At 46.2% G+C, this 24,530-nt stretch overlaps 1 protein-coding gene across 1 annotated transcript; it reads right to left on the bottom strand.

The window, feature by feature from the left end:
• Positions 1-1,120: 1,120 nt before the first annotated feature.
• LOC144511069 (cdc42 effector protein 2) lies at positions 1,121-23,646 on the bottom strand. Its single transcript, XM_078241041.1, has 2 exons — positions 23,302-23,646; positions 1,121-2,680 (listed from the first exon to the last, which is right to left on the bottom strand). Exon 2 carries the CDS (start codon positions 2,421-2,423, stop codon positions 1,662-1,664), a length of 762 nt encoding a protein of 253 aa, XP_078097167.1. The 5' UTR covers positions 2,424-2,680; positions 23,302-23,646; the 3' UTR covers positions 1,121-1,661.
• Between the last annotated feature and the right edge of the window lie 884 nt (positions 23,647-24,530).

The raw sequence follows: 24,530 nt of genomic DNA, 5'->3' as shown, positions 1-24,530 counted from the left end.
AGAGAAAATTTGATACCAGGCTACATCAGGAGAAGTGACTGACTGAAAGCTTGGTCAAAGCGAAAGATTTTAAGGATTGCCTTAAAGGAAAAGGTACAGGGACAGAAAAGGTTGAGGAGAAATTTCAAGCGCCGGGAGCAAGGCAGCTGAGATAAAGGCCGCAGACGGTGGAGCAAAGGATACTGGGGGTGCACAATAGGCCAGAATTGGAGGAGGGTTCTCGGGGCTAGAGATGGTTAAAGGGATTTGGGAGGGATGTAGGGTCTGGAGAATGGTTACAGAGATTTTGGTAGGATGTAGGGTCTGGAGAGGGGTACAGAGATTTAGGAAGGATGTAGGGTCTGGAGAGGGGTACAGAGATTTAGGAAGGATGTAGGGTTTGGAGAGGGGTACAGAGATTTAGGAAGGATAGGGATTGGAGAGGGGTACAGAGATTTGGGAGGAATGTAGGGGCTGGAGCTGGATGCAGAGATTTGGCAGGGTTGTTGGGCTGGAGAGGGTGACAGAAATTTGAGAGATTGTAGGAACTGGAGAGGAGTACAAAGATTGGGATATATGTAGGGTCTGGAGATAGTTTCAGAGAATAGGGAGGAGTGTAGGGTCTGGAGATGGTGACAGAGATTTGGGAGATTGTAGGGTCTGATGATGGTGACTGAGATTTAGGAGGTTGTAGGAGGGGAGTGCAGAGCTTTGGGAGGGATGTAGAGTCTGGAGAGGGGTACAGAGATTTGGAAGGGTTGCTGGGCTGGAGAAGGGTACATAGATTTGGAAAGGATGCATGGGCTGGAGAAGGGTACGTAGATTTGGGAAGGATGTATGAGCTGGAGAAGGGTACATAGTTTTGGGGAGGATGTATGGGCTGGAGTTGGCTAGAGATTTGGGAGGATTGCTGCAGAAGGATACAGAGAATTGTGAGGTTGTAGGGTCTGGAGAGGGGTACAGAGAAAGGGAGTCATCCAGTATCCAGAATTGGGAGCCAATTTCTGCTAGCTTTATTCAGTTTTCTCATTCTGGAATAAAGGGCTGGTATCAATAACAGTAAGAAGTTTAACAACACCAGGTTAAAGTCCAACAGGTTTGACTTTAACCTGGTGTTGTTAAACTTCTGTGTTTACCCCAGTCCAATGCCGGCATCTCCACATCATCAATAACAGTGACCATGAGGCTATCGGATTGTTGAAAACTCTTAACTAATTCAACTAGTTCACTAACCATTTCAGTTTCATCATAACACCTTGTCTGAACTCTACACCATTATGTAATTCTACAGAGAGTGCAGACAATAACCATTCGTTAATGTTGCAAGTTCAGAGCTTAACAGGGCTTTTAAACAATAGCATTTCTAGCTCACAGTATTGTCTATAATTATGTTATCGTCCAGGATTAAAGGGAGTTGGATAAAATTAAAGAAGAACAGGTCATAGTTTATTTTCTGTGTCCAGTCAACTTCCTTACATGAACATGTGAATGAAGTTCCGGTTTCGCGAGTGACAGATCTGTGGTTATACAGAAGGAGTCGTTTCAAACATTTGCTCTCAGACTGAGGCTCAAGTCAGGATTTCCTTAAGCTGTCACCAGCCACTGGCCAGAACGGTACATCCTTCATGTCAATGATGTCTTTGTCATTCCTTCAGCAGCCTTCCACCACTGGCAGAGTTTTATTACATTTCTTTATTTTGCTGGATCTTGTATCCGTCCATAATTCTGAGAACGTCATCCAATATTGATGGCCCCAAGTCTAGGTCCAAGCCCAGGGAGGATTCAGATCCGCTCAGGTAGGAGTCAGAAGGAAAGAGACTCTCATTGTTGAGGGACATCTCACTGCTGAAGATTAAGGCTCGCTTCCTATCCAGCTCCCCAATACCAATGACAGAGCATTCCGAGGAAGTGTTTGACTCTGCCAGTAAGGAAACCGATGAGCCGGCTGTCTTGCCGAGCGCTGGGATGGTGAACATTTCTTCGGTGCTGTGGAAACATTCTGTCGTACAGCTGACCGACAGTGACCTCTGGCCTGTGCCTTCCTCCAGGTGGAGTCTGGGAGGTTTTGGAGGCGCTTGCTCCTGCTCTTGGCTTTTGTGCGCGCCACTGAACGCCGGGAGAGAGACGGCATTCTTCAGGAGGGTGGGATAGCCCCCTGTTCCATTGTTAAAAGGTCCCTCATAGTTGCATTTGCCGTCCAGTCCTTGCCCCGTGCTTTGAGAAGTTGACCGCCTGCTGAGGTTTGGAAGGAGGTCATACTTGCCCTGCAAGAAGGAGATGTCCCCAAACATGTCATCTTCGCCGCCCCTCCCGATGTGGGCACTGTGGCGGAAATCGCCCAGGGGTGGACTGATCATGTCACTGGACAGAACATCACGTAGCCTCACTTTCTTGCCCCGCTTGGGGGTCGATGTCTTTAGATACATGGGGGTTTTTGCAGGCATGATGTGCTGAGCTCTTCAGGCTGAGCTAGACATCAATTGGCAGAAAAAACCCAATTGCTAGAAAACTGTTCTTGATTCCTCTTCGGTGAAGCTCCTCCCTTGCCGGCAGCTCCTGTTTTATTAATGTATTGGCGTCACGGTTGAAGATGATTCTCACCTTGGCAGCAGTGCTGCTGGTCTTGGTTATGCCTCAGATTCGAGGGTTTAAAAAGGCAAAGACCAGGGCTATGAGGAATCACCTCCTTATACACCAGAGCCTGAAAACACACAAAAAACTGATGCATTAAACATTCGTCGCAGTACTTTCATTGTTTCATCACTTTACAAATTTCTAATCACATTTTACCTCGATTTGGCTTTCTTTAACTTGTAATCCGCTGTGTACAGATTTCAATATGCACGCAGACTGATGGCTAGCAAGTTGTTTTATGTTTTAAATGAACATTAACCAGAACAATCCCCTTGTAAAAGTTAGAGAATCTCAGCTGCAGCAATAGTTGATGCACTGGGGTTGATCTTATGGTGAGGAGAATTTCACTCTTGGTTGTGATCACTGTTGTTGCTGAGTAGAAAGCATTCTCATCTGGGTCTCAGAGTGTGGCACAATTCTGTGGCCACCTCCTTCTTGAGCCTGAGTCTTTTCAAGCATTACTTTGGGCCGAGGTGAAGGTAGGAGAAGTGTTCCCTGAAAACCCTTAGTGGGCAGGGCCTCCTGTGGGTGACCAAGTCCACTTCCCTTTCTGAATGAGTGCACCATCTCACCAACAAACCACCAAAGAACACAGATCTCGGTGTATCCACAAACACCTCCACGGTGACAAAAGTCAAAAGCAAGTTGGATAGCTGGGGAGGGGAAGTACGTCATGCAGCTGGACACACATTCATTTGTGAATGCTTAGCACTGGTGTTCAGTGCACCTGCACGGTCCACGTTTGAAAGACTCGCCAAATCCACGGGACGCCCCATTTTATGGCATCAAGCTGGAGGTGATTGCAGAGAAAGGGAGAGTTGTTGGGCTGGAAGAGGTTATAATGATTTGGGAGAGGGTAGTGGATGGAGGCAGTTAGAGAGTTTTGGGAGGGTTGTACGGGCTGGAGGGGGTTGCAGAGATTGGGGAGGTGGTGAAATGAAGAGGTTACAGAAATTTTGGAGGGCTGCAGGACGTTAGAGAGGGTTGGGAAGGTTGAAGGGACTGGATGAGGTTACAGAGGTTTAGGAAGGCTAGAGAATGGAGCAGGTTTCAAAGATTTGGGAGAGTTGTACGGGCTGGAGGAGGTTCCAGAGATTTAGGAGGGGGCAGTGGATGGAGGAAGTTGGAGAGATTTGGGAGAGTTGTAGGACTGGAGGATGTTTTGGAGTAAACTTGGGAGGGTTGTTGGGCTGGTGGAGGAAACAGAGATTAGGGAGCATTATAGGGCTGGAAGAGGTTACAGAGATTGGGGAAGGTTGTAGGGACTGAAGGAGATAATGGAGGTTGGGGAAGGTTATAGGTCTGGAGGAGGTTGTAGAAATTTGGGGGGGGCGGGTAGGCTGCAGGGGCTGGAGGAAGTTATAGAGATTTTGGAGAGTTATAGGGCAAGAGGAGGTTACAGAGGAGGGTTGTGCTGACTGGAGAAGGGTACAGAAAAAGGGAGGCATCCACTATCCATATTGCCAACACCAGCAGCGCGACTGAGCACAATTTCACGGGGTCCTAGTAGTGTCGGCTGATAACTCGAGTGTTGAGATTCCTGCCCCTCAATAAGTTGAGTTCCTAATTTCCACAGAACACTACTGCTGTCATTCTTTTTTTTAATTCATTCATGGGGTGTGGGTGTCACTGGCTAGGGTTTATTCCTCATCCCTGATTGCCCTTGAGAAGGTGGTGGGTGAGCTGCCCTTCGTGAACCGCTGCGGTCCATATGGTGTAGGACAACAATCAAAGAAAGAAAGAATCAATGTTAATTCCTTTACTCTCCCAGTAAAAGGCGAGCTCAAAAAAAAGCTACAGAAAAAAATGCAGATTAATTCATAAGTTTTTCTCCCTCGAAGAACCACATTGTCCTTCTCCCAGCGGGTTTAATAATCCATAAAACTTCCACCTACGTTACTCTTGGCCCATAAATATGAATGTTGAAAATTATGAAAGGACCCTTGTAATCCATTTCTGCTGAACTTGAAAGCAGAAAACTCTAAATGCTCGAGTAAAACACGACAATAATTCCCACAGTTTACTTGATTTACATTATACTGCAGCTCAGTGGAATTAAACAAAAAAAACACAACTGGTGCCAATTTTTGTTATGCAAACATTCCATTCTTACTGATTATCCACAAAGATACCAGCAAATAACCAGGGAGAGTTTTACCAAAAATGAGGGAACAGTATTGGACATTTTTTTATGAAGGCCCAACAATGTTTGAGTCAGTGGGCCCTATTTTACCATTTTGATTCCAAGTGCTGGGCAGAATGAAACTGGGAGTGTTTCAGATCCGACTTTTAGACCCGTTCTCAGGCGCCCCCCATATGCACTCTGCCCGAAAAAATATCAGCGATTCCGAATTGCGCTGTAGAAGCCTGTGGGCGGGGCTTAACGCGCCCGAAACCCTGCAGCTCCGATCGGCGCCTCCAACTGCACATGCGTAGAAAATAAAAGATAGAATGCGGCTCCCCTGCCACATCCCTCCTGGGCCAGATAACGCCTCCCCCTGGCCCCCACAGATATTGCCCCACAACATTACTGACCCCCTTATCCCCACCCACTACCCAGACCGATCGCGGCCCCCTCCCCCCCTTCCCCCTCACTGATCACAGGCAGAGTGGCACTGGACCCCCACTTCCCCCTCAGTGATCACAGGCAGAGTGGCAGCGGACCCCCCCTTCCCCCTCACTGATCACAGGCAGAGTGGCAGCGGACCCCCCTTTCCCCCTCACTGATCACAGGCAGAGTGGCAGCGGACCCCCCTTCCCGCTCACTGATCACAGGCAGAGTGGCAGCAGACCCCCCTTCCCGCTCACTGATCATAGGCAGAGTGGCAGCGGACCCCCCTTCCCCCTCACTGATCATAGGCAGAGTGGCAGCGGACCCCCCTTCCCCCTCACTGATCACAGGCAGAGTGGCAGCAGAACCCCCTTCTCCCTCACTGATCACAGGCAGAGTGGCAGCGGACACCCCTCCCCCCTCACTGATCACAGGCAGAGTGGCAGTGGACCCCCCTTCCCCCTCACTGATCACAGGCAGAGTGGCAGCAGACCCCCCCTTTTCCCCTCACTGATCTCAGGCAGAGTGGCAGCAGACCCCCCCTTTTCCCCTCACTGATGACAGGCAGAGTGGCAGCGGACCCCCCTTCCCCCTCACTGATCTCAAGCAGAGTGGCAGCGGACCCCCCTTCCTCCTCACTGATCTCAAGCAGAGTGGCAGTGGACTCCCCTTCCCCCTCACTGATCTCAAGCAGAGAGCCATCGGATGCTCGGCACTTACCTCCTCACTAGCTGGAGCGCTCAAATTGGACTTTTGTAGAGCATGTCTGTTTTGCGCCAAATCTGGATGGGCGAACGCGGTGGTAAAGGGGGAAGTGCCAGTAAAGTTGGGTGTGCAGCCCATTAAGTCAATTTAAATGCATGCAAATGCATTTAAATGGCTGTCGTGCCCATTTCGGGTGCGGTCCCGATCGTGGCCATTTTTGGGTCTTGGTAAAAGGGGACTGGCGCAGAGGCAGGCGCAGATTGCGGTATTCACCTCACGTCTGATTTTACCAAGTTTTCACGACCTAAAGTGGGCACAACACAATAGTAAAATCAGGCCCATAGAGTCATAGAGGTTTATAGCATGGGAAAAGGCCCTTCGGCCCAACTTGGCTATGCCGCCCAGTTTTTACCATTAAGCTAGTCCCAATTGCCCTTGTTTGGCCCATATCCCTCAGTACCCATCTTACTCATGTAACTGTCTAAATGCTTTTTAAAAGACAACATTTCTTCCCGCCTCTACTACTACCTTTGGCAGCTTGTTCCAGACACTCACCACCCTCTGTGTGAAAATATTGCCACTCTGGACCCTTGTGTATCTCTACCCGCTCACCTGAAACCTATGCCCTCTAATTTTAGACTCCCCTACCTCTGGAAAAAGATGTTGATCTTATTTATACCCCACATTATTTTATAGATCTCTATAAGATCACCCCCAAGCCTCCTACGCTCCAGGGAAAAAAGTCCCACTTTTTCCAGTCTCTCCTTATAACTCAAACCATCAAGTCCGGGGTAGTATCCTTGTAAATCTTTTCTGCACTCTTTCTATAATAGGGTGACCAGAACTGTACACAGTATTCCAAGTGTGGCCTTATCAATGTCTTGAACAACTTCAACAAGACCTCCCAACTCCTGTATTCAATGTTCTGACCAATGAAACCAAGCATGCCGAATGCCTTCTTCACCACCCTGTCCACCTGTGACTCCACTTTCAAGGAGCTATGAACCTGTACCCCTAGATCTCTTTGTTCTATGACTTTCCCCAACACCCTATCATTAACTGAGTAAGTCCCGCCCTGGTTTGATGTATCAAAATGCATCACCTCACATTTATTTAAATTAAACTCCATCTGCCTTCATCGGCCCACTGGCCCAATTGATCAAGATCCCTTTGCAATCCTAGGTTGCAATCCTTCTTCACTGTCCACTATGCCACCAATCTTGGTGTCATCTGCAAACGTACGAACCATATCTCCTAAATTCTCATTCAAATCATTAATATAAATGACAAATAACAGTGGACCCAGCACTGATCCCTGAGGCACACCGCTGGTCACAGGCCTCCAGTTTGAAAAACAACTCTCTACAACCACCCTCTGTCTTCTGTCCTCAATAAGAAGTTTAACAACACCAGGTTAAAGTCCAACAGGTTTATTTGGTAGCAAAAGCCACACAAGCTTTCGGAGCTCCAAGCCCCTTCTTCAGGTGGGAATTCTGTTCACAAACAGGGCATATAAAGACACAGACTCAATTTACACATATATTTTACACATATAATTATATTACACATATAATTATACACATATAATTTACATATAAACATGTTGGGGTATAATCTCTTCTTTCCCACTACTGTGTCTTTATATGCCCTGTTTGTGAACAGAATTCCCACTCACCTGAAGAAGGGGCTTGGAGCTCCGAAAGCTTGTGTGGCTTTTGCTACCAAATAAACCTGTTGGACTTTAACCTGGTGTTGTTAAACTTCTTACTGTGTTTACCCCAGTCCAACGCCGGCATCTCCACATTCTGTCCTCAAGCCAATATTGTATTAATTTAGCTACCTCACCCTGGGTCCCGTGAGATTTAACCTAATGCAACAACCTACCATGTCCTTCCTTGTCAAAGGCCTTGCTAAAGTCCATGTAGACAATGTCGACTGCACTGCCCTCATCTAACTTCTAGGTTACCCTTTCAAAAAACTCAATCAAATTGGTCAGACATGATTTTCCACATTGATCTGTGGAAAGTTTTAATTTTCACTTACAAAGCACTGCTCATTCCTTCACGTCCCAACATCAGAGTAATGCCAAAGGAAATTGGTTCCATGTCGCCTGGAACATTCTTATTCAAATCCAAATCTTGTCATCGGGGTTGAACTCTATATAAACATGTTGGGGTATAATCTCTTCTTTCCCACTACCTACCTACACACTCTGTTCATACAATCACAGAATCCCTACAGTGCAGAAGGAGCCCAATCGGCCCATCGAGTCTGCATGACTCTCCAACAGAGCATCCATCCCCGTAAGCCCACGCATTTGCCCCATTAATCCCCCTAACCTACACATCGCGGTTAGCACTGCTGCCCCACAGCGCCAGGGACCCGGGTTCAAGTCCCGGCTTGGGTCACTGTCTGTGTGGAGTCTGCACGATCTCCCCGTGTCGGCGTGGGTTTCCTCCGGGTGCTCCGGTTTCCCCCCACACTCTGAAAGACGGGCTGGTTTGGGTGCATTGGTCGTGCTCAATTCTCCCTCAGTGTACCCGAACAGGCGCCGGAGTGTGGCGACTAGGGGATTTTCACAGTAACTTCATTGCAGCGTTAATGTAAGCCTACTTGTGACACTAATAAATAAACTTTAAACATCTTTGGACACTAAGGGGCAATCCACCTAACCTTCCCATCTTTGTTACAGCAACAGTGCCAGGCAGGAGAAAGTAGAAAAAAACACTCAACCTCATGTCTATATATCCACCTTTAGGATTCCTGCAGGTCAATTCTTCGAGGGGAAGGGATCAGATAACTCTAAGGTCGAGTTTTTCTAATTGACACTATCTTAGCCCATTTATCTTGGAGCATGATAAATCACATTAATAAGAAAATCAAAATCCAAATTTAAAGGGAGTTAAGAGAACTGAGTAGACACAGCTGCAGTAAGACATCCTTGCTCCTGTACTCGAGTCCTCTTGCAATGAAGGCCAACATATAATTGACCTTATTTCTAACCGCTTGCTGCACCTGCACACTTGCTTTCAGTGACTGATATACTAGGACATGCAGGTCCTTTGGTATGTCGACACTTCCCAGTCTATCACCAGTTAAATAATACTCTGCCATTCTGTTTCTCCGTCCAAAGTGGATAACTTCACAATAATCCATGTTATGCTGCATCTGCCCATGTATTTGCCCACACACTCAACGTGTCTAAATCACCTTAACATTCCCCTCACCGCTCACAGAGCGGTATCTCAGCCATGCCCTGATGAGATCGGACTACGCTCCTCCCACTCTTGCTTTTAGGTTGAAAGATTGCCAGCTATGTAAAATGCCTTCTTCATTGGATGGTACATGTTGGGTACCATCAGGGAGAAAAGAATAGGATCTGCCTCACAGCCAATGAAGTACACTGGAGTGCCATCGTTGCCGCAATGTGGGAGACGCAGCATCCAATTGGCAAGCTCCCAACAACAGAATTGTGCTCAAAACCAGTTTTTAAACAGGCCTGGAAACCATTATAGTCTGGCTACGTCCCACTCCAGCGAACAGCTTCGATCTTGGTTCCCAAAGATTCTCAGTGAGAGATTTGTTGGCCAAAGTCCCACATTCCCAAAGTGATTGATTTATTGGCCTTTCCTCGGGACGTATTTCGCAATCACAATAAAACATATCCCCTGGTGCATATCCTAGGCAGATCACTGGAGTATGTGATGGTTTCATTTAGCCTCAAGACAAGCTCAATATGCTTCGCTCATTTATGAAGCTATTTCTGAATGGAAAAGTTGGTTCCTACAGATCCAGCGTGAGCTTAAGTTACAAAGAAGAGACGATTCAGATGAGCAAGAGTTTCCTGAATGATTTTATCCAACACAATTACTTCCCCTTGTCTTAATTATCTTTTGAGGGCCATATAATGAATGAACAGTTTGTCGTATAAGTGTATTAGCTCAGTGGCGGATTAACTGCCACCCGGACCCCTAGACTGAGCTTTAGTAAGGCCCCCTGACCTTGCCCCTGCCCCGCCCTTCGTTGAATAGAATAAAGTGACGTTAAGTGACGTTAGATAACTTATATCGTTGTTCTATGTATAATATACTACATGTATAAGATCATAAAGTTCTATGAATCAATTACAACCCTTTTATCCATTTGTTTTTCATTTTCTTTACATTTGTACTTTAAAAAGCTTCCGTGTTTTTTGGTTTACAAAAGTGTCGATAACAGCATGTAAATCAACAGATCGAAGCATGTCTGATTCAATGTGCATGAGTGCCAGATGACTAAGTTTCTCATCGCTCATTGCTGAGCGCAAATAGATTTTGATCCTCTTCAGTGCCGAAAATGAACGCTCACCTGAACAGTTATGAAAAATTTATTCACCCTTAAAAGGGTTAAACCAATTTTTTTTGCTCTCGGGGCCCCCTCCCTTCCGGGCCCCTAGGCTTAAGCTACTCAGCCTAATGGTTAATCCGCCACTGTCTTAGCTGAATGCCTGAAAGACAGGCTGGTAAGGTGCATTGTCCATGCTAAATTCTCCCCCAGGGTACCCCAACAGTGTGGCGACTAGGGGATTTTCACAGTAATTTCATTGCAGTGTCAATATCAGCCTACTTGTGACATCAATAAATAAACTTTAATTAAGTACACCTTTTTAAATGTATTTTTATTGCAGTATCTGTGATTCTGACAACAGGAGAGTATGGGGCAGACAGAGAGATGGGGAAAGACACAAAAAAAAGAGACAGCAAGGAAGAAGGGATTGATAAAAAGGGTGATAAAGATTCAAAAAGTCAGACATCATAATGGGAAATAACACAAAAAGTAAGAGAGAGACACAGTGCAGAAGGAGGTCATCCGGCCCGTCGAGTCTGCACCGACTCTCTGACAGAGCATCTTACCCAGGCACTATCCCCGTAACCCCACGTATTTACCCCACTATTCCCCCTAACCTATGTATCTTGGGACACTAAGGGGCAATTTGCCATGGCCAATCCACCTAACCTACACATTTCTGAACTGCGGGAGGAAACCGGAGCACTCGGAGGAAACCCACGCAGACACAGGCAGAACGTGCAGTCACCCAAGCCAGGAATCGAACCCGGGTCCCTGGCGCTGTGAGGCAGCAGTGCGAACCACTGTGCCACCGTGCCACCCAAATCTAAATTTTGACAGGGATGGGACTCAAAGGCCAGAACACAGAGTTTCCGCCAATCCGGAGGAGTTAACTGGTTGTCCATCCCTTTTCCTGTCTCCATTCAGCCTGGAATTTGGTGGGTTGGAGGCACCTATTAGACTTTTAACATTTCAACCCACCCACCAGTGTTTTGAGTTAAGAGTCAGCCCAAAGAATGAAAAGACTTGGGGGGGGGGAGCGGGGGGTGGAAAAGCATTCATGTATTTGAGCTTCATGGTATCAACCAGGAGCCTTTCCCATTTTTCATTCATTGGAACTCCGGAAATTCATAGAATCATACAATCCCTACAGTGCTGAAGGAGGCCATTCGGCCCATCGAGCCTGCACTGACAAAATCCCACCTGGGCCCTATCCCCGTAACCCCACGTATTTACTCTGCTGCACCCCCTGACACTAAGGGACAATTTAGCATGGTCTCGCCACCTAACCTGCACATCATCGGACTGCGGGAGGGAACCAGAGCACCCGGAGGAAACCCACGCAGACACAGGGAGAACGTGCAAACTCCACACAGACAGTGACCCGAGGCTGGAATCGAACCCAGGTCCCTGGCACTGTGAGGCAGCAGGGCTAACTGCTGCTCCACCGTGCTATCCCATAAGCAACAAGTCAGGAGTGTCCCTTCGTCTCAAGGGGATTAGTGGGGTAAATATGTGGGGTTTGATGCACCATTGATTACGCAAAGACTCGTTGTTGCGAAATAACAGCCTTTTATTTACGAAAGAATTGGAGCACACCCGAACCGATAGCTAATCCGAACTGAGGCAAAAGGGGCGGAGAGCAGTCGCCTTTATACCCAGAGAAGGGCGGAGCCCCGGATTGAGGCAGCAGGGGTGTGTCCAGGCATATCACACAAACAGACAATACTACAGTGGTTCACCACAGGGTTACAGGGATAGGGCGTGGGTGGGATTGTTGTTGGTGCAGGCTCGATGGGCGGAATGGCCTCTTTCTGCACTGCAGGGATTCTATAATTCCATGATAATAAATCTGTGGAATTCTCTACCACAGAGGGCTGTAGAGGTTAGGTTGTTAAGTCTGGTCGAGACTGAGACAGGGAGATTTTTAATCAGTAAGGGAATCGAGGGTTACGGGGATAAGGCGGGAAAGTGGAGTTGAGGATTATCACATCAGATCAGTCATGATCTCATTGAATGGCGGAGCAGGTTCGATGGGCTGAATGGCCTCCTTCTGCACTGTAGGGATTCTATGATTCTATGATCAGCTCGCATCGATCTAAAGCTTGATGAAAATAATGCAGTGCAAACAGCAGTCAAATTGCCACAGCAGGAATGCACAAGCAGCAATGTGATAAATGACCAAACCTTTCTGGATTGGTTGGCTTTGTTCATTCATTAATTACATTCTTTCCATCACCCTTCAGATCGATACGAGCTGATCAGAGAATCCCAGAATCTTTACAGTGCAGAAGGAGGCCATTCGCCCCATCAAGTCAGCACCGACCACAATCAATTATATTTCATTGGTTGCAAAATATTTTGGAAATATCCTAAAAATATTCAAGGCACTAAATAAATAAATGCTACATCCTTCTTTCCAGGAGCTTTATTGCTCTGCCTTTGATTAAATCAATTAACCACAGGCTTTTAAATTCGCAGGAAATGGCCATCACTAAGGGAAATCAGCTGACTATATTTTCTGATCAAGTTGCTCCCACGTGAAACATATCATAGAATCCTACAGTGCAGAAAGAGGCCATTCGGCCCATCGAGTCTGCACCAACCACAATCCCGCCCAGGCCCTATCCACATATCCCTACATATTTACCCACTAACCCCTCTAACCTATGCATCCCAGGACACTAAGGGGCAATTTAGAATGGCCAATCAACCTAGCCCGCACATCTTTGGACAGTGGGAGGAAACCGGAGCACCCGGAGGAAACCCACGCAGACACAGGGAGAATGTGCAAACTCCACACAGACAGCGACCCGAGCCAGGATTCGAACCCAGGTCACTGGAGCTGTGAAGCAGCAGTGCTAACCACTGTGCTACCGTGCCACCCTCTAGTCAATATTGAGAACTTCTAAGAGAAAGGTCAAGGTCTATTATCTGGGACATCAACAAGGTTGACGAGAGCAGAAGATGAGATAAATTTAGAAGCAATGGTCCGATGATTTAAATAGACTAAATAAAGAGAAACTGTTTCCAATGGCTGAAGGGTTGAAATGATGTGGAGATGCCGGCGTTGGACTGGGGTAAACACAGTAAGGTGTCTCACAACACCAGCTTAAAGTCCAACAGGTTTATTTGGTAGCAAAATCCACTAGCTTTCGGAGCGCTGCTCCTTCGTCAGGTAAGTGGGAGTTCTGTTCACAAACAGGGCATATAAAGACACAAACTCAATTTACAAAATAATGGTTGGAATGCGAATCTTTACAGGTAATCAAGTCTTAAAGGTACAGACAATGTGAGTGGAGAGAGCGTTAAGCACAGGATAAAGAGGTGTGTATTGTCTCCAGACAGGACAGTTAGTGAAACTTTGCAAGCCCAGGCAAGTCGTGGGGGTTACGGATAGTGTGACATGAACCCAAAATCCCGGTTGAGGCCGTCCTCATGTGTGCAGAACTTGGCTATCCGTTTCTGCTCAGCGACTCTGCGTTGTCGTGTGTCATGAAGGCCGCCTTGGAGAACGCTTACGCGAAGATCAGAGGCCGAATGCCCATGACTGCTGAAGTGCTCCCCAACAGGAAGAGAACACTCTTGCCTGGTGATTGTCGAGTGGTGTTCATTCATCCGTTGTTGTAGCGTCTGCATGGTTTCCCCAATGTACCATGCCTCGGGACATTCTTTCCTGCAGCATATCAGGTAGACAACATTGGCCGACTTGCAAGTGTATGTACTGTGTACCTGGTGGATGGTGTTCTCACGTGAGATGATGGCATCCGTGTCGATGATCCGGCACGTCTTGCAGAGGTTGCTGTGGCAGTGTTGTGTGGTGTCGTGGTCACTGTTCTCCTGAAGGCTGGGTAGTTTGCTGCGGACAATGGTCTGTTTGTGCTTGTGGGGTTGTTTGAAGTCAAGAAGTGGGAGTGTGGGGATGGCCTTGGCAAGATGTCTGTCTTCATCAATGACATGTTGAAGGCTCCGGAGAAGATGTCGTAGCTTCTCTGCTCCGGGGAAGTACTGGACGACGAAGGTTACTCTGTCCGCCATGTCCCGTGTTTGTCTTCTGAGGAGGTCGGTGCGGTTTTTTGCTGTGGCACGTCGGAACTGTCAATCGATGAGTCGAGCGCCATATCCTGTTCTTATGAGGGCATCTTTCAGCATCTGGAGGTGTCTGTTGCGATCCTCCTTGTCTGAGCAGATCCTGTGTATACGGAGGGCTTGTCCATAGGGGATGGCTTCTTTAACGTGCTTAGGGTGGAAGCTGGAGAAGTGGAGCATTGTGAGGTTATCCGTGGGCTTGCGGTATAGTGAAGTACTGAGGTGACCGTCCTTAATGGAGATGCGTGTGTCCAAGAATGCAACCAATTCCGGAGAGTAGTGAATGGTAGGTCTGATGGTGGGGTGGAACTTGTTGATGTCATCATATAGTTGTTTCAGTGATTGTTCACCATGAGTCCAAAGAAAGAAAATGTCATCGATGTATCTGGTGTATAGCATCGGTTGAAGGTCCTGTGCGGTGAAGAGGTCTTGTTCGAACCTGTGCATGAAGATGTTGGCATATTGAGATGCAGATTTGGTCCCCGTGGCTGTTCCATGTGTCTGGATGAAGAACTGGTTGTTGAAGGTGAAGACATTGTGGTCCAGGATGAAGTGGATGAGTTGTAAAATTGCATCTGGAGACTGGCAGTTGTTGGCGTTGAGTACTGAGGCAGTTGCAGTAATGCCATCGTCGTGGGGGATGCTGGTATAGAGTGCCAAGACATCCATTATGACGAGGAGTGCTCCTGGTTCAACTGCTCCATGTGTGCTGAGTTTCTGTAGGAAGTCCGTAGTGTCACGACAAAAGCTGGGGATTCTTTGTACAATGGGTTTCAGGATGCCCTTGACGTAGCCGGAGAGGTTCTCGCACAGGGTCCCATTGCCCGATACAATGGGACAGCCTTGTGTATCTTTGGGAGGCATCTCCAACGTGGGGAGTACGTGGGATGAGAGCACGGAGGGTGCTCTGAAGGTCCGGATCAAAGGTCTTGATCAGTCTGTTGAGTTGACGGGTGTGTTCTTTGGTCGGATCTGTGGGTAACTGTCTGTAGTGTTCCTCGTTGTTCAGTTGTCGGTACACTTCTTTGCAGTAATCCGTTCTCTTCAGTATGACGATGGCCCCTCCTTTGTCTGCTAGTTTGATGACAATGTTGCAGTTGGTCTTGAAAGCGCGGATGGCGTTGCGTTGAAGGGTTGAAAACCAGAGGATACAGATTTAAGGTGATCGGAAAAACAATGAGAGGCAACATGAGGCAAAAACTCCTTTATGGAATAGATATTAAGATTTGGAATGCATTGCCTCGTAGGGTGGTGAAAACAGATTCAATAGTAGGTGAACAAGTTGCAGTGATATGGGAAAAGAGCAGGGAGTGAGGCCAACTCGAATGCTCTTTAAAAGACCCAGCACAGGCTAGATGGACCAAATGGCCTCCTTGCATGCTGTACAATGAGCAGTACTGGTGGCACAGTGGTTAGCACTGCTGCCTCACAGCGCCAGGGTCCCAGGTTCAATTCCCGGCTCAGGTTGCTGTCTGCAGAAGCTACACGTTCTCCCTGTGTCTACATGTGTTTCCTCTGGGTGCTCTGGTTTCCTCCCATAGTCCGAAAGACATGCTGGTTAGGGTACATCAATTATGCTAAATTCTTCCTCAGTGTACCGAAACAAATGCCGGAGTGTGGCGACTCAGGGATTTTCACAGTAATAAGCCTATTTGTGACACTAATAAATTAATGATACAGGGTCGAATTGTCCCATTCCGCCTGCCATGGGAATCATAGGGGGGGGTAGTGTGGGGACGGACCATGGAAAGGTCCATGGTCATCGTTCTCAGTCCCCCTACTATACTCCTTATACACCTATGACTGTGCGGCCAAATTCCCCTCCAATTCGATTTTCAAGTTTGTTGACGACACCACCGTAGTGGGTCGGATCTCAAACAATGACGAGACAGAGTACAGGAATGAGATAGAGAATCTGGTGAACTGGTGCAGCAACAATAATCTCTCCCTCAATGTCAACAAAACGAAGGAGATTGTCATCGACTTCAGGAAGCGTAAAGGAGAACATGCCCCAGTCTACATCAATGGGGACGAAGTAGAAAGGGTCGAGAGCTTCAAGTTTTTAGATGTCCAGATCACCAACAACTTGTCCTGGTGCCCCCATGCCGATACTATAGTTAAGAAAGTCCACCAACGCCTCTACTTTCTCAGTGAAATTTGGCATGTCAGCTACGATTCTCACCAACTTTTAAAGATGCACCATAAAAAACATTATTTCTGGTTATATCACAGCTTGGTATGGTTCCTGCTCTGCCCAAGACCGCAAGGAACTACAAAATGTCGTGAATGTAGCCCAATCCATCACGCAAACCAGCCTCCCATCCATTGACTCTGTCTACACTTCCCGCTGCCTCGGCAAACCAGCCAACATAATTAAGGACCCCATGCACCCCGGACATTCTCTCTTCCACCTTCTTCCATCGGGAAAAAGATACAAAAGTCTGAGGTCACGTACCAACCAACTCAAGAACAGCTTCTTCCCTGCTGCTGTCAGACTTTTCAACGGACTTACCTTGCATTAAGTTGATCTTTCTCTACACCCTGGCTATGACTGTAACACTACATTCGGCACTCTCTCCTTTCCTTCTCTATGAATGGTATGCTTTGTCTGTATAGCGCGTAAGAAACAATACTTTTCACTGTATGTTAATACATGTGACAATAATAAATCAAATCAAATCAGGATTTTCCGGTTTCAGTTTCGGGGCGAGCACAGCTGGAAAATCCCACCCACAGAGTTTGAACAGGAAGAGAAGAGTGGAGTTAAAGTGCTCCACGAATCTGTGGCCCTGGCAAAGAATGGGTAAAGAATGAGACAGCAGATTAAAAGTTACCAGGCAAGAATCAAGATGGGGCAACAGCAATACCAAGTGGATCGGCATCCTTGTACACGATTACTCTGTCCATTATTTCAGTGAATTAAAGGCCAATTTAAAATAAATGAGTTAACACTTCTGCTAAAAGAGTAGATTACGGAATTTCATCCCAATTTTTTTAGTCCCTAATAATGATGCAGTCTAATTCCTTTCGTTTTAATGTAAACAGAATAATGTGATGAGCAAGTAAGGCTCATCACATTACTTGCAGCTAAGCAGAAGGCAGAAAGGAAAGTTTCAAAAAGCATTGGCCATACTAATATCAATAAGATAAGTCAAGAGATGGCTACTCTCCAAAGGATTTTACAGAGGCTGAAGGGGATAGGTGCCTTTTTTATAAATCCGTCTCTGCTTCAAGTTCACCTTGACTACATTCAGGATTTACAACCCAATCCAATTAAGGATGTGATTTGAGGCATTGGTGTAGTGGTATTGTCTCTGGACTAGCAACCCAGAGGCCCAAGGTAATGTTGTGGGGACCCAGGTTCAAATCCCACCACGGCAGATAGTGAAATTAGAATTCAATTTTTTAAAAAATGCTGGAATTAAAAGTCCAACGGTAACCACGCTGACAAAGAGTTATCCAGACTGGAAACGTTGGCTCTATTCTTTCTCCACAGATGCTGTCAGACCTGCTGAGGTTTCCAGGATTTTCTGTTTTTGTTTCAGATTCCAACATCTGCAATATTTTGCTCTTAGCATGAAGCTGTGAATACCAACAGCAGTGGACATTAACACCAGCAGATTATCTGCAGCGATCTAAATCACTGTGCATGGTGTTTGTTACATTGCCATTGTGTAAACCAGAGTTGCCTAGTTCAGCTGTCACCAGGTACATGTGACTCACTGGAAATCTAGGTGCAGCTAATTAATGGATAACATTTTAGTAATCCCCTCCATAAAGTTGAGGTGATTCAAACTCTGCTGTTAGTCCTGTTCACCTCTCGCTCCTGATGACTGGCTTTCAGTTGGGTAATGCCTCAATTTTGAAACTCTCATCTTTATTTTCAAATCCCACCATGGCCTCACTCCTCCCCACTTCTGTAATCTCCTCCATCTCCACAACCCCCCCTAAGATCTCTGCGCTCCTCTAATTGGCCACACCCAATTCCAAGATGGCGCCGGAACGTGGCGACTTCTTGCAAGCTGCGCCCAGCATACTTTCTAATTCTCCCTTTTACTCTCATTCTATGCTTCTAAAAGTTTATTCTAACTCTCTTAAACTTTCTAACAATGCTTTAATTATGACTGTAACACTACATTCTGCACTCTCTCCTTTCCTTCCCCATATACATAATGCTTTGTCTGTATTGCGCGCAAGAAACAATATTTTTCACTGTATACTAATACATGTGACAATAATAAATCAAATCAAATCAAAACCACAGTCGATTGTGGTTAAAAACCCATCTGGTTCACTAATGTCCTTTTAGGAAAGGAAATCTGCCATCCTCACCCAGTCTGGCCTACATGTGACTCCAGATCCACAGCAATGTGGTTGACTTCTAACTGCCCTCAGGAATAGGCAATAAATGCTGGCTCAGTCAGCAAAGTCCACCTTCCATGAATGAATTTTTAAAAGATTCTGTGATAGTTGTTCACCCATTCTCCCACCTCCACTCAGGTGAGGTTGGGGAGACTTGCGCCATTTGCTTCCAAAAATGTCAGACCTTCAACTAAAATTATCAATGTGAATTATATTCTATCGCAACCTTAGGCCCCCGTGACATTATGCTGGAGGCAGTTATTGCATTGTGGTGTACATAGACAACTCCTGAGAAAGGCAGCATCTGCACAAAGTCCCCAAAAGGGACAAATTCAGCTGACTGGGTGGTTTCATAGAACACCAGGTTAAAGTCCAACAGGTTTATTTGGTAGCAAAAGCCACTAGCTTTCGGAGCGCTGCTCCTTTGTCAGGACTTACCGAAAGCTAGTGGCTTTTGCTACCAAATAAACCTGTTGGACTTTAACCTAGTGTTGTGAGACTTCTTACTGTGTTTACCCCAGTCCAACGCCGGCATCTCCACATCATGGTTTCATAGAAGCATAGGAGGCCATTCGGCCCATCGAGTCTGCACCAACTCTGACAGAATGTTTTACCCAGGCCCTCTCTCTGGGTAAAATACATGTGACAATAAATCAAATCAAATCAAATCAAACCAAAACCACAGTCGATTGTGGTTAAAAACCCATCTGCTCCTTTGTCAGGACTTACCGAAAGCTAGTGGCTTTTGCTACCAAATAAACCTGTTGGACTTTAACCTGGTGTTGTGAGACTTCTTACTGTGTTTACCCATCTGGGTTTTTAACTAATGTTAAGGGGCAATTTAGCATGGCCAATCCCCCTAACCTACATGTCTTTGGACTGAGCGAGGAAACCAGAGCACCTGGCGGAAAACCATTGAACCAACGTGGGGAGAACATGCAAACTCCACGCAATTACCCGAGGCCGGAATTGAACCCGGATCACTGGCGCTGTGAGGCAACAGTGCTAACCACTGTGCCACCATGCTGCCCATGCCACCGTATCATTTTAACAAGAGCCACTTTGCTGGAAGGCCATCTTTTCAACACACTGCTGGAGGAGATTCCAAACTGAATACATTCCTTCAGCTTGGTCACAGTAACTGCTGCCAAAGGGCTAACGTACCCCACATTTTGGTTAATCACATTCAAATTTGATGCAGTTGACTTGGTTGTTTGATTAAATTGTGGCTTATAACTCATGGGCGATTGGATGGATGAGTGGGTGGATGGACGGATGGACAGACAGGAGGACGGAAGGACAGATGGACGGATGGATGGATGGATGGAGGGATAGAGAGATGGATGGATGAATGAATGAACAGATGGAGGGACAGACGGATGGATGGATGAATGAACATACAGATGGAGGGACAGATGAATGGATGGAAGGATGGAGGGATGGATGGATAAACAGATGGATGGATGAATGAACTTATGGATGGAGGGACAGATGGATGAATGGAAGGATGGAGGGTTGGATGGATGGATTGACATACAGATAGATGAATGCTCAGTTGGATAGATTAGTGCGTATTAATGGATGGATAGATGGACAGACTGGCAGACAGATGGATGGATGAATGGACGGGCAGACAGATATATGGGTAGGTAGATAGGCAGGTTGGTTTCCCATCTGAATATCCTTCAACAGATAACAGTCTACACTTTTCTAGATATCCGTTATATCTGCTTGTATCATTTAGTCTTCAAGACCAGATCACCACTGGCCACAGCATGACACATGACTATACCTTTAAAAATAATTTGCATTTATATGGCCTCAGAATGTCGCAAAATAACTTTACAACCAATGCAGCACTTCTGAAGTGTTAACTCTGTAGGGAACTTTTCAGCCAACTTGCACACAGCAAGTAGCAATTACATAATGACCAGATTTTAGGTATTGGTTCAGGGATAAAATGTAGCCAAAGCAGTGGGAGAACCCCACAATTATTCTTCAAGTAGTGTCACAGAATCTTTTAGTGCCGCCCGAGGCGAAATACAGGACATTGGTTTCACAATTCACCCAAACAGTGGCTCCTTCAAGAGTGCTGCATTCCTTCAGTACTGCACTCAGAGCGACAGCCTAGAATACTTCACAATTCAGTGAAATATCATCTGGTTTTAAAACCCAGGCACCTATTTAAGTACCAGTTAAATTCTAGGTATCTCTAATTTGAGAAAATATCTTGATTATGTAATTTTATGCAGCAGAAACGTCTCAAAGTGCTTCATCGACAAGACATTGATTTGGAACACAGAATTCATTATGCAGACAAGACTAACCTTTAAAGCAGTTTTGGAGTGTAGTCACTATTGCAATGTAATGTAGAAGACACAGCAACCATTTTATACACAGCAAGATCCCATGAAGTGACTGACTTGATCATCTGTTTTTTATCAATACTGATTGAAAGTTAAATGTCAGCCAGGCCACTGGGGAGAACTATTTCCCAACATTACAACAAAGAATTTGCTCAAAGTCGTTACAGCACAGAAAGAGGCCCTTCAGCCCATCAGCTCTGTGCCGGCCACTGAGCACCTATCTATTCTAGTCCCATTTTCCAGAACTTGGCTCCATAGTCAAGTGGCTTTGAGCTGTTTTGTGAAAGGTGATATATAAATGCACTGGACTGCTGTTAAGTCTGCATGCCCTCATCACAATTCCACCAAGGCTATGGTTATATTGGGTTTACTGGGACGTGGATCTCCCACTTGCCAACCTTGCCAACATTGGTACTCTGGAAGACCAGGCTGAAAACAAAATGCTCCTCCGCCTGACAGTCTGTCAGTTGGGTCTGAGTGATGATGGTAATATAGTATAGGCCACAAAGTCCAGAATTTTGCTGCAATAACAGTGATTATAACTGTGCACACTGTTTTTAATCTGCAAATCACAGAATCATACAATCACAAGTTCATAAGTTCATAAGATATAGGAGCAGAATTAGGTCATTCGGCCCATCCAGTCCGCTCCGCCATTCGATCATGGCTGATATGCTCCTCATCCCCATTTTCCTTCCCCCCATAACCCTTCAACCCATTCCCAATTAAAAATCTGTCTAACTCCTCCTTAAATTTACTCACTGTCCCAGCATCCACCGCACTTTGGGATAGCGAATTCCACAGATTCACAACGCTTTGGGAGAAGTTTCTCCTCAACTTTGTTTTAAATTTACTACCCCTTATCCTAAGACCTCTCGTCCTAGAATGCCCCACAAGAGGAAGCATCCACTCCACGTCTACTTTATCCATACCATTTATCATCTTCTATACCTCAATTTGATCTCCCCTCATTCTTCTAAATTCCAGAGAGTATAGGCCTAAACTGTTTAATCTCTCTTCATACGACAAACCCCTCATCTCTGGAATCAATCCAGTGAACCTCCTCTGAACTGCCTCCAATGTCTCTACATCCTTCCTCAAATAAGGGGACCAAAACTGTGCACAATACTCCAGGTGCAGCCTCACCAATGCCTTATACATTGGCAACAATACTTCCTTACCTTTATATTCTATTTCTTTAGCTATAAATGCCAACATTCCATTCACTTTATTATCTGCTGTACCTACATGCTAGGTACAGTGCAGAAGGAGGCTATTCTGCCCATCGATGTGAGGAAAAGCATTTTTTACCCAGAGGGTTGGGACGGTCTGGAATGCACTGCCTGGGAGGGTGGTGGAGACGGGTTGCCTCAGATCCTTTAAAAAGTACCTGGATGAGCACTTGGCACGCCGTAACATTCAGGTCTATGGGCCAAGTGCTGGCAGATGGGATTAGGTGGGAATTCAGGTGTTTCTAACGTGTTGGTGCTGACTTGGTGGGCCGAAGGACACCTTCTGCGCTGTGTGATTCTATGATTCTATGGATTCTCATTCCTGCAAGTAGCAAATTGTTCTCAGAGACTTTGTAAAATTTAAATTTTTAACTTTTTTCTTATTTTTCCTTCCTGGTACCTTTTCACTCTTTTTCTTAATCCAATCTTTCCCTCGCTTTATTTCTCTGTCTGATTTGACTCTGATTTACCCTATTTCCTTTCCCGTCAACCTACTGTCTCTTTCATCCATCCTTAAATCTGATTGGTTAAGAAGATGGGCCGTTGGGTCTGTTGTTCACCCTGATCCCAGGTGCCCTGTAGTGACCCCTGTTAGTAGCTGGGAGTCCAGCAATTTTTGGCACAAGTCTTTTTCGAACTGGAGAGCAGAGGGAGGTAACTGGTTGAATTGAAAGCCTGAACTGCCCCAGCAGAAAAATGTGGCCTTTTAGATATGAAAGCAAGCCGGGAGCTGGAGGCATGCCAATAATTTGACGGGTCTCTTTCTAATTTGACGAAAAGCATCATCCAAAAATTTAATTTTAGTCTCTCCGCAACTGCAATCCTTAAACCAAAATACTGGCAGAACTCTCGAGTGAAAAATACGTTTTAGCTTTCCACATCTCAAACAGCAGGGAGGGAGAATTGAACAGGCTGGCTTTATGCAAACGATGCAGAAAAAAAACTTCCTTTAGAAGAAAAATGTTAAATATGCGCCAGAAGAGAAGTGGAACTGCCAGCAACACAGAGTGAATTAAAAGACAATCTTTAACGAGGTAGATAATTAGAAACTGCTTACCTGAAGAAACTGCTCTAGCTTTTCTTCATTCGGTTTCTAAACTTGTTTTCTTTTTCTGGTTTGGTTACAACTGGAAGAAAATGATGGAGAGAAAAGCAGATTGCAAGGCTGCGTGTATGTGAGTGTGTGTGTTCCAGCATAGAGCGTTCTGGACCTCACTAAATTCCAAGCAGGGCAAGCCCACAGCTGAAGAACCGTCTAACGTCAAGAAACAGTTTAGGTCGCTCTACCGCATGCCTTGAAGTGTGAGAGTGTGTGCGGGGAGGAGGAGGAGAGGGGAGGGGAGGGGAGAGGTGGGGGAGTGAGTCAGTGAGTGGACTGTCACCCTGCAACTACAACCTCAGGCTCAGGAAGTTGGCGTCAGAAAGGCAACAACATTGCTTAAGCCTCTCCGCAGCTGTCCTTTCCTGCGGCTGGGAAAATGTTATCTCATGTTGAGATTAAATCCCAGCGCTGCGATTCGAGCCGGCTGTATGAGGTAGTCACCTCCCCACTCTTCCTGCACTCCAGTCTTACTATATTTGCAATGCATAGTGATGCAAGGGAGGGCATCCCCTTTCCAAAGTGTCACCAGCAAAGACAATAGAATATATTCATCTCTTATGAGTTATCAAGTTTCTATGTGAATTTTACAGTTAAAAAAACCAGACTCCATTCCAATACAGGGTGGAGAGGGGTAAAGGGAAGGAGAAGCGATGAGTGTGTGGATAAATATGTAACATAATAAAAGCAGGGGAACCGGTACATTTCATACTTGGTGTGGCTGCACTGTCTTTTAAAGATTGCCGAGCTTCTTTGCTTGAAAATAATTTGCATGATGGATAAATCTGTCAACAAGGGAATCTGAAGATGTGTGGGTTAGGTTGATTGGTCATGGTAAATTGCCCCTTTGTGTCAGGGGGACTAGCTAGGGTAAATACGTGGGGTTACAGGGTTAGAGCCTGGGAGGGATTGTTGTCGGTGCAGACTTGATGGGCGGCACGTGGCGCGGTGGTTAGCGCTGCTGCCTCACAGCGCCAGGGACCCGGGTTCGATTCCTGGCTTGGGTCGCTGTCTGTGTGGAGTCCGCACATTCTCCCCATGTCTGCGTGGGTTTCCTCCGGGTGCTCCAGTTTCCTCCCACAGTCCGAAAGACGTGCTGGTTAGGGTGCATTCACCTGAACAGGCGCTGGAGTGTGGCGACTAGGGGAATTTCACAGTAACTTCATTGCAATATTAATGTAAGCCTT

Source organism: Mustelus asterias, chromosome 24, assembly GCF_964213995.1.
Source record: "Mustelus asterias chromosome 24, sMusAst1.hap1.1, whole genome shotgun sequence".
NCBI classification, from domain to species: domain Eukaryota; kingdom Metazoa; phylum Chordata; class Chondrichthyes; order Carcharhiniformes; family Triakidae; genus Mustelus; species Mustelus asterias.
This window is presented reverse-complemented; position numbering and strand designations above follow the sequence as displayed.